Source organism: Lithobates pipiens, unplaced genomic scaffold, assembly GCF_037356315.1.
Source record: "Lithobates pipiens isolate NorthernLeopardFrog02 unplaced genomic scaffold, aLitPip1_a1.2 Scaffold_18, whole genome shotgun sequence".
Classification (NCBI taxonomy): domain Eukaryota; kingdom Metazoa; phylum Chordata; class Amphibia; order Anura; family Ranidae; genus Lithobates; species Lithobates pipiens.
This window is the reverse complement of record NW_027507758.1, coordinates 637,439,268-637,457,078: the sequence shown is the minus strand read 5'-3', so window position 1 is coordinate 637,457,078 and position 17,811 is coordinate 637,439,268. Positions and strand designations below refer to the sequence as shown.

The 17,811-nt window shown below is 45.4% G+C and overlaps 2 protein-coding genes across 2 annotated transcripts in view; one reads left to right on the top strand and one right to left on the bottom strand.

Moving 5' to 3' along the window:
- Positions 1-17,811, bottom strand: part of LOC143986896 (uncharacterized) — a 237,087-nt gene that overhangs the window by 104,508 nt on the left and 114,768 nt on the right. Inside the window, 5 exon segments of the mRNA XM_077485302.1 lie at positions 2,025-3,099; positions 4,188-4,323; positions 4,443-4,646; positions 4,726-4,941; positions 6,302-6,436. Coding sequence (XP_077341428.1) covers positions 2,025-3,099; positions 4,188-4,323; positions 4,443-4,646; positions 4,726-4,941; positions 6,302-6,436 — 1,766 coding nt within the window.
- Positions 14,992-17,811, top strand: part of LOC143986894 (gastrula zinc finger protein XlCGF66.1-like) — a 373,036-nt gene continuing 370,216 nt past the window's right edge. Inside the window, exon 1 of the mRNA XM_077485300.1 lies at positions 14,992-15,033. The gene's annotated coding sequence lies outside the window, so the exon portion shown is untranslated. The remainder of the gene's footprint in view (positions 15,034-17,811) is intronic.

Genomic DNA, 17,811 nt, shown 5'->3' with positions numbered 1-17,811 from the left:
CATAAAAAACCGACATAAAATATAAATCTTTCTTACCAATATTAAAAATGATGTGTTAAAACCACATGGGAACAAATCCATCAAACATTAGGCCATAAATATTCATAATAACCCATTTAGCTTTGCTGAATTGTCCAAGAGGTCGACGCGTTTCACATCAATAAGCTTCTTCAGGACCTTTTATGACTTGGCCGCAAAGAAAATCGGCCTAACTCAAAAAACATACAGAATATGAATACTTAGCAATCTCTTAATTTTATAACATTGTAAATGATCATCTGTACCACTTGCACAACACTTGGGGGACATAGCAAGGAGACGGTGATAAATGGCGGTGTCAAAGTAGCTTGCACAGTCAGCTGGTCATGAGTTATAAAGATTAGACGTGCATGACAAAAAGTTAAGTAAAAAAAAAAAAAATTATTTTTACTTGTACAAAATTAAAAAAAGTTACACCCAAGCACATAACCTCCCCCCCCCCAAAAAATGTAAATGCCCCCCCGCCTAAACATATACGCATGTACAAACATAAAATCACACGTTGGGGCGCCTACCCCTGAAAACGTTGATTGCGATACACACGTTACATATCGCAGCGCACTCCGGAATGCGATAATTCTACACCAGACATCCTCCGTAACACTAAACTGATGACCTATGGGGGGGGTTGTTACAGCGTTGCCTACAGAAAATATAGGGTACTGAAGTTCCTCACCATTTCACAGGCGCACACAAAACTTAAGGTTGGACATGCTGGATATCTATTTATTCAGCGCAACCTCAGCTTTTATATTTTACTCAACAATTGGGTAATGTATTGCATTTTTGGGCCCCTTGAAACAAACGTCAGTGTGTTTTCTACTGAAATTTTGCATTTCCTAGACTTTTGCAACAATATCGTGTGACATAAAAAATTGAAACAGCTGCTGTTTTATTCTCTAGGGTGTCTGCTTTTAGCAAATATATCATGTATTGGGGGGTTTTACATAATCTTAAACTCTAAAAGTGTGTGCATAAAAAAAAAATCAGCTCTGGCAGTGAAAGAGTTAAAGGATAAGTTCCCCTTCGGGAAGATGTTATATGTTCCTGCAGCGGCTCAGCGATCCGAGTCCTCTGTGTGACAGCAGTGCGGGGAGAAGTTCCCCATACCAGCTGTGACTTTATGAAAAAGAGCGCGGCCGTGCCATTCATTCACAGAGTTCTGTCCATTGCCGATGTCAGCTTGTAGTTTTCAATGAACTCCCACACCGCTGCTGAGCTCTCTGGTAGATGATTGGCTCTTCCTGTCACTGTAACTGCCTTCCCGTATAATGTACAGGCAGACAGATTATACGGACAGTCCTGCATAGCACCAGCCATCAGCACATCATGGCTGCAATGCTTTCCAGGCTCCTAAAAAAAATATTATTATTATTCAGGATTTAAATAGGAAATTATTATTATTTTTACCTGCAGAAAATGTGCATTTATTATTTTTTATAAAAGGTGAACTTTTCCTTTAACAGAGCGGACACCGGAGTGTGATTTGTCTGTTCAGCATGCGCTTGTACTGAGCACCCAAGTTATAAAAGTCCCCGACATTCCTAAAAGCACCTCAGATTTATATAAGAGTTTGGTTAAAATAATTTTTTATTTTATCAGGACGAGGAGATCATCATAAGGGACAAGGAGATTGGGACCCCGATTTAGTCCCTTGGACAAGTCGTTTTTATAAAAATGACCACACCCCTGGAAAAGTTTCTTACATGATGAAGATCAGCCATGGAGTATATCTGAGGTGTATATCAGGGTGTGCTTCTTCCCCACATGGGAGCTGTGATGTCCAGCAACATTCATATAGAAGACATTTCCTGCACTCAAGGCACTAATACACCTCAATGGTTGTGTGGGGTCCCTGATGTACAGGAAGACAGGACTTCAGTGAGGAACAATTCCCTCACTCAGGACAGGAATGCGGCTTCTCCCCTGTGTGAGATCTCTGATGTTTGTAAAGATTGTGTCTCAGTGAGAAACATTTCCCACACTAAAGACAGGAATATGACTTTTCAGCTGTATGAGACTTCTGATGTTTTTGGAGACTGGCCTTATGTAAAAAACCTTTCCCACACTCAGGACATGAATATGGCTTTGCCCCTCTGTGAGATCTCTGATGTCTTTTAAAACTGGAATTGTCTGAAAAACATTTCCTGCACTCAGGACAGGAATACGGCTTCTCTCCCGTGTGAGATCTCTGATGTATGTAAAGACTGGTCTTCCGGGAAAAACATTTCCCGCACTCAGGACAGAAATATGGCTTTTCCCCCCTGTGAGATCTCTGATGTCTGTTAAAACTGGAATTGTCTGAAAAACATTTCCCGCACTCAGGACAGGAATACGGCTTCTCCCCCCTGTGAGATCTTTGATGTGTGTAAAGACTGGACTTCACTGAAAAACATTTCCCACACTCAGGACAGGAATACGGCTTCTCTCCTGTGTGAGATCTCTGATGTATGTAAAGATTGGACTTCTTTGCAAAACATTTCCCGCACTCATGACAGGAATACGGCTTCTCCCCCATGTGAGATCTCTGATGTGTGTAAAGATTGGACTTCCGTGAAAAACATTTCCCGCATTCAGGACAAGAATACGGCTTCTCCCCAGTGTGAGATCTGTGATGTGTGTAAAGAAGGGACATGTGTGAAAAACATTTCTCACAATCAGGACAGGAATACGGATTCTGCCCCATGTGAGATCTCTGATGTGTGTAAAGATTGGACTTCTGTGAAAAACATTTCCCGCACTCAGAACAAGAATAGGGCTTCTCACCAGTGTGAGATCTTTTATGCGCATCAAGATCGTATTTTGAACGGAAACACTTCCCGCACTCAGTACAGGAAAACCTCTTCTCTGGTGGAAGGACGGCCCTGTCCCTCACAGTCTGAGGTTCCTCAGGATAAGAGGAATACGATGGTCCATCTACACTGTGTGGTGCCGGATGGACATTTGAGGTAGTCGGGTTTTCTCCTGGACTATACTGTGTGATGTCCTCATCTTCTACTTTACAGTCTGGAGACAAAGTGAGACAATCCTCTGAGGTTTTCCTCATCTCCCGACCATCTACTAAAATAGAAATAAAAAGATTATTACTAGACATGAGCTGATTGGTTCCCCTAAATCAGGACTCCGCCCACATCAGGCAGCTTTGTCTCTGAGGATCTTACAATTCCCCCCTCAAGGTAACTAGTAAATGGGTCCTCTGATCTCCTACCAGTTAATTTCTTTATTCATGGACCTTAGTCAGAGAGTGAGGAAACAACGAGAACTGTCTTTTATAGGAGTGACAGTGATGAGGGGATTATAGGACGAGTGTCCCCTCCCCCTCTATCACTCATTGCCATCTTTCCAACACAAGAAGTCTTGCAGGAAAAATAACCTGCTCCAAGTGTCTGTCTCACAAGAAGTCCTGCACTTCCTTATTTAGTCCATGATTTAGTCATGAATAACAGCGGGGCTGAGCCCCACCAGAGGTCAGAGAGTGAGGATGGGGGGAGAACAACCAAGATGAAGACTGGACTGATCCTGAAGACCTCCATCATTGGGTTATTGACTCCTCCCTCATTATCACTTTCTGTTTAAGGTTCCAAAGTCTGAGGATGTTATCACATCATTATCACCATGTAAAAGTCTGTGCTCCAATCACATCATCAGATATAAAATGTCCAACTGGTAGGAAATGGGTGCAAAAGAGGTAAGGCCTATGTAATCTACAACTTATTATATAGGATACAACAGTTAGGATTTTATAGTATCAGAATGATGTAATGTACAACATAGAGTATATAGTGCAGAGGTCAGGAGTATACAATATAAATTATATAGTGTAAAGGTCAGGACCCGGGTATGGGGTAGAAGACCCAAAGCACATATGTACCCCAGGTGCCTAGGTCTAGTAACGCCTATGGTTAAAATGAACATTTTGCTGCCAGCTGAACCCCACAATCTCCATAAATCCAGTCTAGATACATAAATTGTGTCGGCAGCACAGAGAAGGAAGATTATCGGAGAGAAATCCAGGAATACAGGACGGGGAACACAGCTCAGGAAAGTGACCAGGGTATTATTACAGGCTATCACCCAGTCCCCGCCCTACTCTGGACCAATCAGTGAGCAGTATGGGTGGAGGAATGTATTTAGTGTTAATGACCCACCTGTGCTGATCTCTGTAGGAGTGTCCTCCTCTATAAATGTCCCCGTTATTCCATCCTCCTCCATAGACTGCTGATCATCCCTCACATACCCCTCTTCTTCTTCTGCTTTCACCTCAAACTCGATTGGTTTTCCACTCTAAATCAAGAAAATGAGAGAAAATATAATATAAAAATATAAACTTTTCTATTGTGACATCACATAAAAATCCACACATTGTCTCTATAAGTGGGTTTGATAACCTCCATCCCACCAACCTTGTAACAGTGGGGGATGGTGTGATCTTCCTGTGTGGAATCCCGGGAATACAGAGGACGGGGACATCTCTCTGGTGGGTTCCTGGTATTTGGTGGCTCCATCATATCCTTGTGTCCTGATAACTCCACCATCACTCCATACTCCTCATCCTCCTCTATATACTCTTCTTTAACATCAATATTATCATCCCCGAGGTTTCCACTCTGAGTATAAAATAAAACATTCATTGTAACAATCATGCTGTGTATAAATCAGAACTCCCAATAATTGTCAATCATCTACCTGATGATGGTGGGGGATGGTGTGACCTTCCTGTGTGGAATCCCGGGAATACAGAGGACGGGGACATCTCTCTGGTGGGTTTCTGTAACTGGATGTCTCCACCATGGTGTCCTGGTACATATCTTTGCGTCCTAGAAACTCTGACTCCTCCATTACCTTATCCTCCTCTTTTATCTCTTCTTTACCCTCAAATTTAGAATCTCTCAGGTTTTCACTCTAAATATATAATAAAAAAATGACATAAATTGTAGATGCAGATGTACAGATCCTGAGACAAAAAAGGGAACAGAAGATTGGGACTTTAAATGAAGCATGCAGGTGTAAGAATTCTAATTTATTGCAAATCAATAATAATATGTTACATGAGGGTAATCATGAGAAGACATAGACAACCAATAATTCATTCAATAGATATACATACAGTAATGGCAAATTGCCACATAATAATACATATAACATAACACATGTAATGATCTGGTCAGGTAAAACGTATAATTTGGCACAAAAACACGGCATACAGTAGCACTATGCATTTCGTGGATTCATCCACTCTTCAGGAGCATGCACGTGGATAAATGAGTACTGTAGTATGATAAAAGGAATATCTATATGGTCTGACCCTGTCAAGGAAGAGAAATTAAAATGTAATAAATGGGAGGTAAAGTTAACTAGGAAAGACCCCCCCCCCCCCCACCACTCTCAAAAGCACTTACATTGTATGTATCTATGGCAGCCTTTCTCAACCTTTTCAACACAGAGGAACCCTTGAAATTGTTCTTCAGTCTCGGAGAACCCCCGGCTAAAAATTTGAAATCTACAACTCATGATACATTAGTGTGATGGTCAGTGGGAAGAATGATCCCTACACTTGTGGTCATTGGGAAGAATTACCTCCTTACAGATAGCTAAAAAGATCAATAGTGTAGGTGGGAACTTATTCGAGAGGCAGAAATGGCCCAATGTTGAAGGAACCCCTACCAACCTCTGGAGGAACCCTAGTTGAGAATCACTGACCTATGTAATGGGAGTGTGCCAAAATCAATCAGAGAACCCCCAGGGGTATCACTGGTGGGAGCTGAGGTGGTTTGGATGGCCCGGGACTCAACAAGGATGATTTACAAGGAAAAAAAAATCCAAAAGATGAAAATAGTCATAAATGACCAAAAATTGTGAAACCAAAAATCTATATTTAAAAAAAATATATATCTAAAAAATTTACTAAGAGCTCATATATTGTGCGGTATGTCCTATACTTGGTAAAGGATAGGGTTATGAGATGCTAATGAGTGTATGGATAGAGTTCATGACTTAACTCTATCCATACACTCATTAGCATCTTATTACCCTATCCTTTACCAAGTATAGGACATACCGCACAATATATTGTCAGACTACAATAGTGCAGCGGGGAAGATTCCCCCATCCCCCTCCATTGTGTGGATGGGAGAATCACTTCAGTTTTTTCCTCTCATCTCGCTGGATGAACAATAAAACTGAACCATGTATGGCCAGCTTCGGAAGGAAGATATATTCATCATCAACTGATCCCCCCTGAAGGGGTTAATCCACATATTACCTCCTCTGCCACCAGATTCAGCAACGTCTCCTCTCTACGTCTCCATCCTAGCAAATGCAACTTCTTGCCTGTAACTGACATCACATCCTGTCTGTAGCTTACATCACTTCCTGTCTGTTTTCCCATAGAGATGTCCTGTCTGGGTAGAGGTGAGATCACCACCCTGTGGAGCTCAGAGGAACTGCAGCCCAGAGAAACCTCATGTAGTGTGAACACGGCCTTGTGCTGTGTGTGTGTAGCGCTGGTTCCTGAAGAGCACACACTATATTTTTTTTTAATCTTAATGTTAAAACCTGAACTGCAGTTTGGTTTGGGTATAATTATTCCAAATTTGGACCTCAGCATCAGTCTGACTGGACTATAGGGTGTTCAGCATGGCCTAGGGGGCACTGTCTCTTCTGGCAAGCATGGAAACATAGTCTGGTTGGGTGCTTTAAGGTTACTTTCTCTTGGAGCCCGTCCAGTGGCAGTGTCACTCTTGCTGTGCTTTCTGGGAGAGGGTACTTAAGATGTGGATGTCACGTGGTTCGGGTTTTCGGTCCAGAAGTATGTTCTGACTCCATGGTCCTGGTCCTCCTGACCAGCCCCCAGGATCCACCCGACTTTATGTCTCGGGGCTGGCTAGCCCGAGGCAGGGAAACTAAGGAAAGGATTCAGAGGTGGTCGTTGTCGTCTCCGGTTGTGGAGAAACCCAGCAACTTCGTAGCTATCCAGGGGAGGACTCTTCAGAAGAAGGCCACGTACGGGTTGGCTTCTTAGTAAGAGCCTGGTGAGGCTGAGGCCGTGTACACACGGGCGGATTGTCTGGCCAACTAAGTTCGTCAGACAATCCGACAGACAGTCCGTCCAAATTTTGAATGAACGGACTTGACCACACACGATGAACAGACAGTCCGCTGAAAGCGTGCGCGATGACGTATACAGCACGTACGACGGGACTAGAAAAACGACGTCCAATACACTGCAATGCAACCTTCGGCCGTGTAAATCCTTTCTGAGCATGCGCCATACTTAGTCCGTCCAACTTGCCTACACACGAGCGGACTGTCCGCTGAAACCAAGTTTGGACGGACAAAACCAAGTTTGGACGGACAAAATTACGGAAATTCCGAAAGACTTAGTCCATCAGACTGTCCGCTGAAAAAGTCCGCTGAAGCCCACACACGAGCGGATTGTCCGCTGAAACACGGTTCAGAGGACTAAGTTGGACAGACAATCCGCCCGTGTGTACGCGGCCTGAGGGACCTAAGTGAATCCAATCTCGTGGGTATTACCGAACCGGCTGAAAGATACTGGTACCATACGAATGTTCTACAAGTATCCTAGTTTCCTACATGTTCTACAACAACGTCTGTGGCAGAGACTTATTCCTACGTGTTCTACAACAAAGTCTGGCAGAGACTTATTGCTGATTTAAGCACTTTGTTGGCTGCTAGGCCTTGTGAGAGAGGGAATATCCAATTTTAGTGAACATCCAGCTGTGAATGGCTATTCTTTGGATTCAGTCAAAGTAAGCACATCCTTCATTATTGACTTTGACACTAATGCCGCGTACACACGACCAGACTGTTCGCCCAACTTTGTCCGCTGAACAGTGTTTCGGCAGACAGTCCGCTCGTGTGTGGGCTTCAGCGGACAGTCTGACGAACAAAGTTTTTTGGAATTCCCGTAAGACAGTCCGCTGAAACTTGGTTTGAGCGAACAGTCCGCTCGTGTGTAGGCTTGTTCGTCAAACTAAGTTCCGCGCATGCTCAGAAAGGATTTACACGGCGAAGGTTGCATTGCAGTGTATTGGACGTTGTATTTTTCGTCCCGTCGTACGTGCCGTTCACGTCATCGCGCACGCTTTGAGCGGACTGTTCGTTCATCGTGTGTGGTCAAGTCCGTTCATGCAAATTTTGAGAGGACTGTTTGTCGGATTGTTTGACGAACAAAGTTAGGCGAACAGTCCGCCCGTGTGTACGCGGCCTAAGAGGGATTAAGTCTGACAGACTTTCGACGGAGTTCTGATGGAGTTCTGACGGACTTTACGAATGAGCGGACTTGGCCACACACAATCACACCAAACTCCGACGGATTCGAACGTGATGACGTACGACTGGACTCGAATAAGGAAGTTTGTAGCCAATAGCTGCCCTAGCGTCGGTTTTAGTCCGTCGGTTTTAGTCCGTCGGAATAGCATACACACGAGCTAATTTTTTGGTAGGAACTGGGTCTGGCAGAGTTCTGGCGGAAAAATTTGAAGCATGTTTCATTTCTAAAGTCTGTCAGACTTTTGCGAATCAAAAGTCCGTTGCAGCCCACACACGATCGAATAGTCTGCCGGAATCATTCCATCAGACTTTGGATGTTGAAAAGTCCGGTCGTGTGTACGGGGCTTTAGAGTACCTGAACTTCATAACCCTCTGATCCTATACTAAGAGACTGTTCGTTAACTACGTTTTGCAAATAAAAATCCCTTTAAGCGGATCTGTCGTCAGTCTCTAAAGTTTCTGGGCCATCTACCACGGGACACCCCTAGATGCAAATCGAGGTGGAAGAAGGTAACGGTAAGCCCAATCAAACCAGCAGCTCCTTCGGGGGTTAGTGCTACATGAGTATGTACTGTATATCCTTCCCCTTTCTCTCCTCCCTGAATGTGTATGAAGAGGCAGAGCTCTGAGTGTGTATGAAGAGGCGGAGCTCTGAGTGTGTATGAGGAGGCAGAGCCTTTGAGTGTGTATGAAGAGGCAGAGCCCTGAGGGTGTATGAAGAGGTGGAGCCCTGAGGGTGTATGAAGAGGTGGAGCGCTGAGGGTGTATGAAGAGGTGGAGCTCTGAGGGTGTATGAAGAGGCAGAGCTCTGAGGGTGTATGAAGAGGTAGAGCTCTTAGTGTGTATGAAGGGGTGGAGCTCTAAGTGTATGTAGAGGTGGAGTGTGTATGAAGAGGCGGAGCTTTGAGTGTGTATGAAGAAGCAGAGCTCTGAATGTGTATGAGGAGGCGGAGCTCAGAGTGTGTATGAGGAGGCGGAGCTCTGAGTGTGTATAAAGAGGCGGAGCTCTGAGCGTGTATGAAGAGGAGGACCTCTGAGTGTGTATGAAGAGGCGAAGCTCTGAGCTTGTATGAAGAGGAGGAGCTCTGAGTGTGTAGGAAGAGGCGGAGCTCTGAGGGTGTATGAAGAGGCAGAGCTCTGAGTGTGTATGAAGAGGCGGAGCTCTGAGTGTGTATGAGGAGGCGGAGCTCTGAGTGTGTATAAAGAGGCAGAGCTCTGAGCGTGTATGAAGAGGCGGAGCTATGAGTGTGTATGAAGAGGCGAAGCTCTGAGGGTGTATGAAGAGGCAGAGCCCCCTCAGAGTCCAAGTACTCTCAGGGGAGGAAACCCTCCCCCTATCCTATCCCTCTTCTCCCTCCTCTTCTCTACACTCTCCCCCTCTATGCTTCGCCTAACCATGTTTTCTCTTAAACGTAGAACACTTTTTAACACATACAAATCCTCCAAACTGGATATCATTATGCTTCAGGAAACGCACTTTCCGGTTCGGTACAGTCCCAAATTCCTCCATCCTCACTTCCCTAATTTTTACCCAACTAGTGCAGAAAATAAAACTAAGGGGGTAGCCATCGTGGTTGCAAAAATCTGCAAATTCACTTGGATTTCTGACACCAGAGACCTGTAGGGGTAGATTTATCCAAGTTAAGGGAACGATCGAGGGTCATCTTTACTCCCTGGTCTCATACTACACCCCCAACAAAGGTCAATCAGCTTTCTTCAAACACCTATTTGATACCCTGCCCCCCTCCTTGGAGGGTACGGTCATTTTTGGAGGAGACTCCAATGCAGAATTTGATCAGGGTCTGTATAGATCTAACCCCCCCCCCCCCTCTGCCCAACTCACTAGACCGTCCAAAGAAAGCCTTAAAATAGCTAAACTCATTCATGCTCAGGGTATAGTTGACATTTGGAGAGAACTGAATCTCACTAAGCAAGACTTCACACACTTCTCTAATGCTCACAACTCTTATGCCAGGATTGATCATCTGTTAGTCCCATCTCGCATTATTCCACTTACTGTCCACTCCCAAATCAGAAACACGGTCTTGTCCGATCATTCAATAGTGATAATGACAATCCAGCCACAATGCTCAAGACGGGGCCTGGGGCACTGAAGACTAAATGAGTCTATTCTCTCTGATCCGGTACGGGTGACCATGATAGCTAAATCTCTACTGGAATATTTCCACTTTAACAAAGTTGAGGGAACTTCAGCAGAAACTATTTGGGCAGCCCACAAGACCTACATTAGAGGGGAAATTATCAGGATGGCGACACGAATAAAAAGGGAAAGAGAAGCTGACATAAATCTGTTAGAGGGGTTGTACACGACGTTACAAGCTCAACATAAAATGAACCCCTCCCCCGATACGGTAGCCCTACTTGACAAAGCCAGGTTGGAGCTCAACTTGGCTCTTACAGCCAAAGTGCAAAAACAGATCCGTTGGAATAATAATAGATTTTATACCCAGCGGGATAAGATGGGCTCTATGCTAAATCGACTCCCCAAATTAAATCTTACTATATGCCAAAATGCCAAAGATAAGAATACCGGGACAAGGAACCATGGTCAACCCCTCCAAAATTTTGGAAGTGTTCCATGATTTTTATACCAACCTGTATAGACCACACAAGTCACAAAGCAGCCTCCCTATCCAAGTTCCTTGAGGGTCTTCCTATCCCATCGCTCTCCTCAGAGCATAAGGACAGCCTCGATGCCCCTTTCACTGAAGGGGAGTGATTTTGTACCTAAAGAGTGCATCAGCACCTGGACCGGATGGGCTCTCGAACCCCTACTATAAAATTTTCACCGACACCCTAGTCCCGCACTTAACGAAATTCCTAAACGCAAATACGCATGGAGACCCGCTTGATCCCCAACTTAACACAGCATTCATTGCAGTGATACCTAAGCCGAACAAAAATCTGAAAGGGTTAGCAACTATCGCCCTATTTCCCTGATTAATAGCGATTTAAAAATCCTTACTAAAATACCGTCTAGCAACCTTCATTAACTCATATATAAAGACCAAGTAGGGTTCATTCTGGGTAGACAGGGCCCAGACCAAATTAGGCAGGGGATAGACATCGTTTCCATACGTCAAACAAATTGGATGGGGGACCCTAAACAATCAGGAATGCTTCTCTCGTTGGACCCACAGAAGGCCTTTGACTTGGTCTCCTGCCCCACATCTTTGCAATTATGGAACATTGGGGTTTCGCCGATCAATTCATGGGTCTTATCCATGCTCTATATTCTAATCCTAAAGCGTATATCCATCTCTAGGGTTTCTATTCCAAACCAATCTCTATAGCGAAAGGTACCAGACAGGGGTGCTCACTGTCCCAGCTTCACAATCACCATTAAAACGCTAGCCTGCCGCTAGAATGCGGCCTCTTTGCGGATGACATTCTACTAATTCTCACTTCCCCTATAACCTTCCTCCCAAACATAACAAATGCTTGATGACTTTGCTAAGATTTCTGGCCTACAGGTGAATTACGCTAAGTCTCAAGTTCTGAACATCTCCCTACACACTGATACCGTAGCACTACTACGACAGTGCTTCAAATTCCAATGGAGCGAGTCCTACATTAAATACCTGGGTATTAACTTAACAGCAAAGATGGAATCCCTATATGCCTGTAACTAACAACCTATGTATCGGAAGCTGGAAACAAACCTATTGGCTTGGTCCAAAAATAACCTATCATGGCTTGGGAGTAAAAATTACGTTGCTTCCAAGATTGATATATTTATTTTGTTTGCTTCCCATCCCAAATTACTGAAATTCACGTGGGGAAAGGCAGGCTATAGAATACCTCAACAAGCTTGCTTTATATGCTCACAGAAGGAAGGGTGATCTGGGCTTGCCCCATCTCCACAAGTACTACTAAGCCGCCAGACTAGCCCAACTATCAATAGTTTATTCAAGATACGAAAAAAACTGATTGGGTGCAAATACAAAAACAAGCCGTCCCTCGTTTCACCCTAGACTTCCTACAATGGAGTCCCCCGAAAAACAGACCTCCGATAATGGCCCCTACCCTGTCCCATTCTTTTGCCCTCTTGGACTCTTTACACTCCTCAACCGCCCTAGTGTCAGCCTATAGACCCTTAACTCATCTCTTTAACAACTCAGACTCCCCCCCAGAAGGAACATCTTAGCTTTTAAATGATGGCTGGATAAGGGACTGTACCGAAATGGACACTTTTTTTGCGGCGGCGGGGCCTTCTACCCTTAATCACTGCATCAAACAGCTGGACCGGCCCGACTCGAAACATTTTAGGTTTAACCAAATAGCTAATTTCTTACAATCTCTCTGGACGGATAAACCTCTTCCACAAAGTTTACCGATTATTAAATGCGGTGTGGTCAATTCATGGACCAGAAGGGTGGAATCTCGGTAGTCTACTCGTCGCTTACCTCTCCAGCCTCTAAATCCTCCTTTATGACAGCCTGGGAGTCTGATTTCCAATTTCAGTGGGATCTAGGCAGCTGGCAGACAGCCTGCTTCAATTCTTTTAAAGGTATTTTAAATACTGCTCTGACAGAGGCCAGTCTGAAAGTGATCGTCAGATGGTACTATACTCCTTCTAGACTGGCCTCGATCTTTGCAACGGTGGGTCCTCTGTGCTTCAGGGGTTGCCAGCTCACAGGTATGATGGCCCACATCTGGTGGGAATGTCCCAGAATACGCCCATTCTAGAAAAGGATATTTAATATGATTGATGGACAGGCGGGATGCCAGATCCCCAGAACCCCAATGGTTGCCCTACTTAAGGCATATGTCCCAAAGATATCCAAATCAACCCCTAGGTTTATTACACTTCATACTGTTGGGTGCAAAACTTACAGTGGCTAAAGCCTGGAAACAACTGAAAGTACCTCTCTGGGCCACTAAGAGGAAAATTTCCTGGATAATGTCACAAGAAAAGCTATCCAGTATATTGCTAGACACGACCAACTAATTTGAGACCATCTGGAGCCCATGGGACCAACACGTGGGTATTTCACACCACCAGTATAATGGAATCTTGGCTCTAAATGCAAAGCTTTTCTCTCTCTCTGTTCCTTCTCCCTTTTCTTTCCACCCTCCCCCCTCCACAACTTTTCACAAGCTCAGAAGGTTACAGCTCCATATGTTGGACAGAGCTTAAGTTACTCAGTCCCAGCCTAGTTTTGTTTGGTTGCTCAAACCCCAGTGTTATCTCTATCTTTGAAGGTGGGGGTCTAGGTTGATGGGGGAGGACGGAGATCCCCCTTCCCGCACAGATTGCTCCCTCTTGGGGTGCCTTAGGATGTGGGATCCTCCTCCCGTCTGATGGCATATGTTTCATTACACATCGGCGGACGGTATAGTCAGGTTATCTGGACAGGATCACTGGTATTTGTCATTGTTGTTGCTCTATCTGCAACTGTTATGTGTCTTAAGCCTCATACACACGATCAAACTTTGTACAAACTTTCCCGTGGACTTTTGTGCAAAGGACGTAGTCCACAAGTTTGTATTGCATACACACGATCAGACTTTTTAGGCAACAAACACGAACGTAGTGACGTTTCAACGTACTGATGACACTTCAAAAGAGGACGTTCAATTACTCCAGCGCCACCTTTGGTCAACTTCTGTATTGTTGTCTGATCTTTTGCATTGGTTCTGAGCATGCATGTTTGTACCTTGTACAAAATTCAGATGGTTTTGCATACACACGATCATACTTTGCTCCATCAGACTTATGTTGTCAAAAAGTTTGTCCATTCACACAGCCAACAAAAGTCATATGAAAACGGAAAAGGTTTGTCCGATGGAGCGTTCACACGGTCGGATGTTGCTCCAAAACAGCTAATTTGCATGTTTGTTGTCAAAAAGTCCGATCGTGTGTACGGCCCTTTACTCTTCCTTCTGTGTACATGATATCATTGTCATATGTATAACTTTTTTGTTCCAAAATAAAAACTTTTGAAGAAAAAATAAAAAGTCCATAAATCTATCTCATAATTTGTAGACACTATAACTTTTGCGTAAACCAATCCATATACACTTATTGGGATTTTTTTTATGTAGCAGAATACATATTGGTCTAAATGGATGAAATTCGATTTTTATTGGATATGTTTTATAGCAGAAAGTAAAAAATATTGTTCTTTTTTCAAAATGGTTGGTCTTTTTTTATTTATAGTGCAAAAAATTTAAACCAAAGAGGTGATCAAATATCACCAAAAGAAAGCTCTATTTGTGGGGAAAAAAAGGACATCAAGTTTATTTGGGTACAGCATAATAATAATGCAAATAATGCAGTTTTGTAGCGCAAAAAATGGCCTGGTCACATATGGGACCCATCACATTTGGCTATCCGCTGGACTGCTCATGCGCAACGCCACCATATGCATTCTATCCCTTAGTCCAGGTTCAAGCCCCATCATCCAAGTGGACATAGAGTTAGATTATAATTATGACAAGCGAAGTGAGGCCATGCCCGAAGCGCGGCGAACGAAGCGAGCCCACAAGGGGCCCTGTGTTGGAACGCATATGGCAGCGTCGCGCATGCACATTCCAGCAGGTAGCAAAATGTGATGGGTAGCCGAATGTGACGTGACACCCTTCTCGAAGACTATGGAAGAAAGGAAGTTCCGGGTGAGAGGTGAGTCGGGGGGAAGTAGAGAGAAGACGTTGCTGGAAGTGGCAGCAGAGGAGGTAATAAGATCTTATTTTCTATTTACACCCAGTAACCCCCCCGTCATGTCCGTCCTCTTCCTCCATAGTCACTGTGATGTCTTTTATCTCCAGCAGATGATGATACACACATATATAGTGTGGGCATATAGAATAACCCCTTCAGGGAGGATCAGTTGATGATGAATAGTGATGAGCTCCGGTGTGTTGGAAACCCCATGTTCCTGATCCCGCCAGGAAGCCGACACTGCACAGCGCTAATCACAGGCAGTGAGACATTTCCCGATCTGTGCATCTGCAGACCAGTAAATGTCTCACTGCCTGTGATTAGCGCTTTGCAGTGTCGGCTTCCTAGCAGGATCGGGAATGTGGGGTTTCCAACACACCGGAGCTCATCACTAATGATTAACATATCTTGCTTCCAAATCTGACCATACATGGTTCAGTTTTATCGTTCAGCCAGCGGGATGAGAGGAAAAAACGGAAGCGATTCCCCAATCTACACATTGGAGGGGGATGGGGGAATCCTCCCTGCTGCACTATTGTATTCTGACAATGGGGGGCGCTCCTCCGCTCTCAGAATACACAGATCAGTGATGAAGCTATTGGCTGCAGCCGCTGATGGAGTGACTTTTACCCGGCAGTGACCACACATGGATGGAAATGTGATTGATCCCTGCTGCACCATCTGAATTTCCATGTATCTATGGTCACCTTAAGTCAGGGCACAACAAATCCCAGGTCACCATGGTGACTAGAAATGGTGTCCTGGCCCCTGGGCTCTTGTCAGCCCATTCTCACTGTTGGTCTGAATAATGTTTCTGCCTGAAACCCGAACACATTATTCAGACAGGAATGTGGCTCGAAGTAGGGCCAGGCGGGAGGGTGAGGGGAGGAGGAGGAGATGATGGCACCCGACCTGTGAAGTCAGGGATCGACTGGACAGGACATTGGCATGAGAGGACTCATCTCACTGAGCTCCCGCTGCCAATCTTTCTCCTTTTCGCTGCCGCATTACTGTCACCATCGGCTCCTGCTTCCACCCACAGCTGCCTGTGTCCTTGCAGAGTCCTCCGGCAGAACAGGGAGCGGGACCGAATTTTCAACATGGCGCCAACTCGTCACTGCTACAAAGATCCCCACAAGGTGCTGAGAAACAGAACTACAGAGTCCTTACAGGAGGAACCAGGACAAGCCTGCAAAGCAGCCAGCTAAGAGACCAGCCAGGGAGGGACATGCTGCTTTATGTACACAAGATGTCCTCTCCATCCACTCTGCTCTCACACACTGCTGGGGGAGATGTACAGGACATGCAGGAGGACACAGTGGGAGGGGGGATTATATTACTGTCCTGCACCTCATGTCCTGTGGTGACCTACCCTTCACCACATGTCCTGTGTCCTGCACCCTTCACCCCATATTCTGCACCCCATGTTTGGCACCCTGTAGCACATGTCCTAAACCCTATTTCCTGTGTTCTGCACAGGGATGAGAGGAAAAAACGGAAGTGATTCCCCCATCTACACATTGGAGGGGGATGGGAGAATCCTCCCCGCTGCACTATTGTATTCTGACAATGGGGGGCACTCCTCCGCTCTCAGAATACACAGATCAGTGATGAAGCTATTGGCTGCAGCCGCTGATGGAGTGACTTTTACCCGGCAGTGACCACACATGGATGGAAATGTGATTGATCCCTGCTGCACCATCTGAATTTCCATGTATCTATGGTCACCTTAAGTCAGGGCACAACAAATCCCAGGTCACCATGGTGACTAGAAATGGTGTCCTGGCCCCTGGGCTCTTGTCAGCCCATTCTCACTGTTGGTCTGAATAATGTTTCTGCCTGAAACCCGAACACATTATTCAGACAGGAATGTGGCTCGAAGCGGGGCCAGGCGGGAGGGTGAGGGGAGGAGGAGGAGATGATGGCACCCGACCTGTGAAGTCAGAGATCGACTGGACAGGACATTGGCATGAGAGGACTCATCTCACTGAGCTCCCGCTGCCAATCTTTCTCCTTTTCGCTGCCGCATTACTGTCACCATCGGCTCCTGCTTCCACCCACAGCTGCCTGTGTCCCTGCAGAGTCCTCCGGCAGAACAGGGAGCGGGACCGAATTTTCAACATGGCGCCACCTCGGCACTGCCACAAAGATCCCCACAAGGTGCTGAGAAACAGAACTACAGAGTCCTTACAGGAGGAACCAGGACAAGCCTGCAAAGCAGCCAGCTAAGAGACCAGCCAGGGAGGGACATGCTGCTTTATGTACACAAGATGTCCTCTCCATCCACTCTGCTCTCACACACTGCTGGGGGAGATGTACAGGACATGCAGGAGGACACAGTGGGAGGGGGGATTATATTACTGTCCTGCACCCCATGTCCTGTGGTGACCTACCCTTCACCACATGTCCTGTGTCCTGCACCCTTCACCCCATATTCTGCACCCCATGTTTGGCACCCTGTAGCACATGTCCTAAACCCTATTTCCTGTGTTCTGCACCCCGCAACCCATGTCCAGCATTCTGCGCACTCTACCCTTCCCCTGCACCCCATGTCCTGCATTCTGCCCCTCACAAATTACTTACCTTGCCCCGGGTGCTGACACCCTACGCTATACTAATAAAAACTGTCTCCTAACTTTTTAAGTTGGCTCCTAGATTGAAAGCAAATTTTTCAAGCCCTGCCTTAAGTGATTTCCTCATTCCCTTCATTATGTAAATCATGCTGAGATTATCTCCCATTGGCTAAGTGTCAGGTCACCTTGAGGCGAGGTGACAGATGCACACTGTAGGGA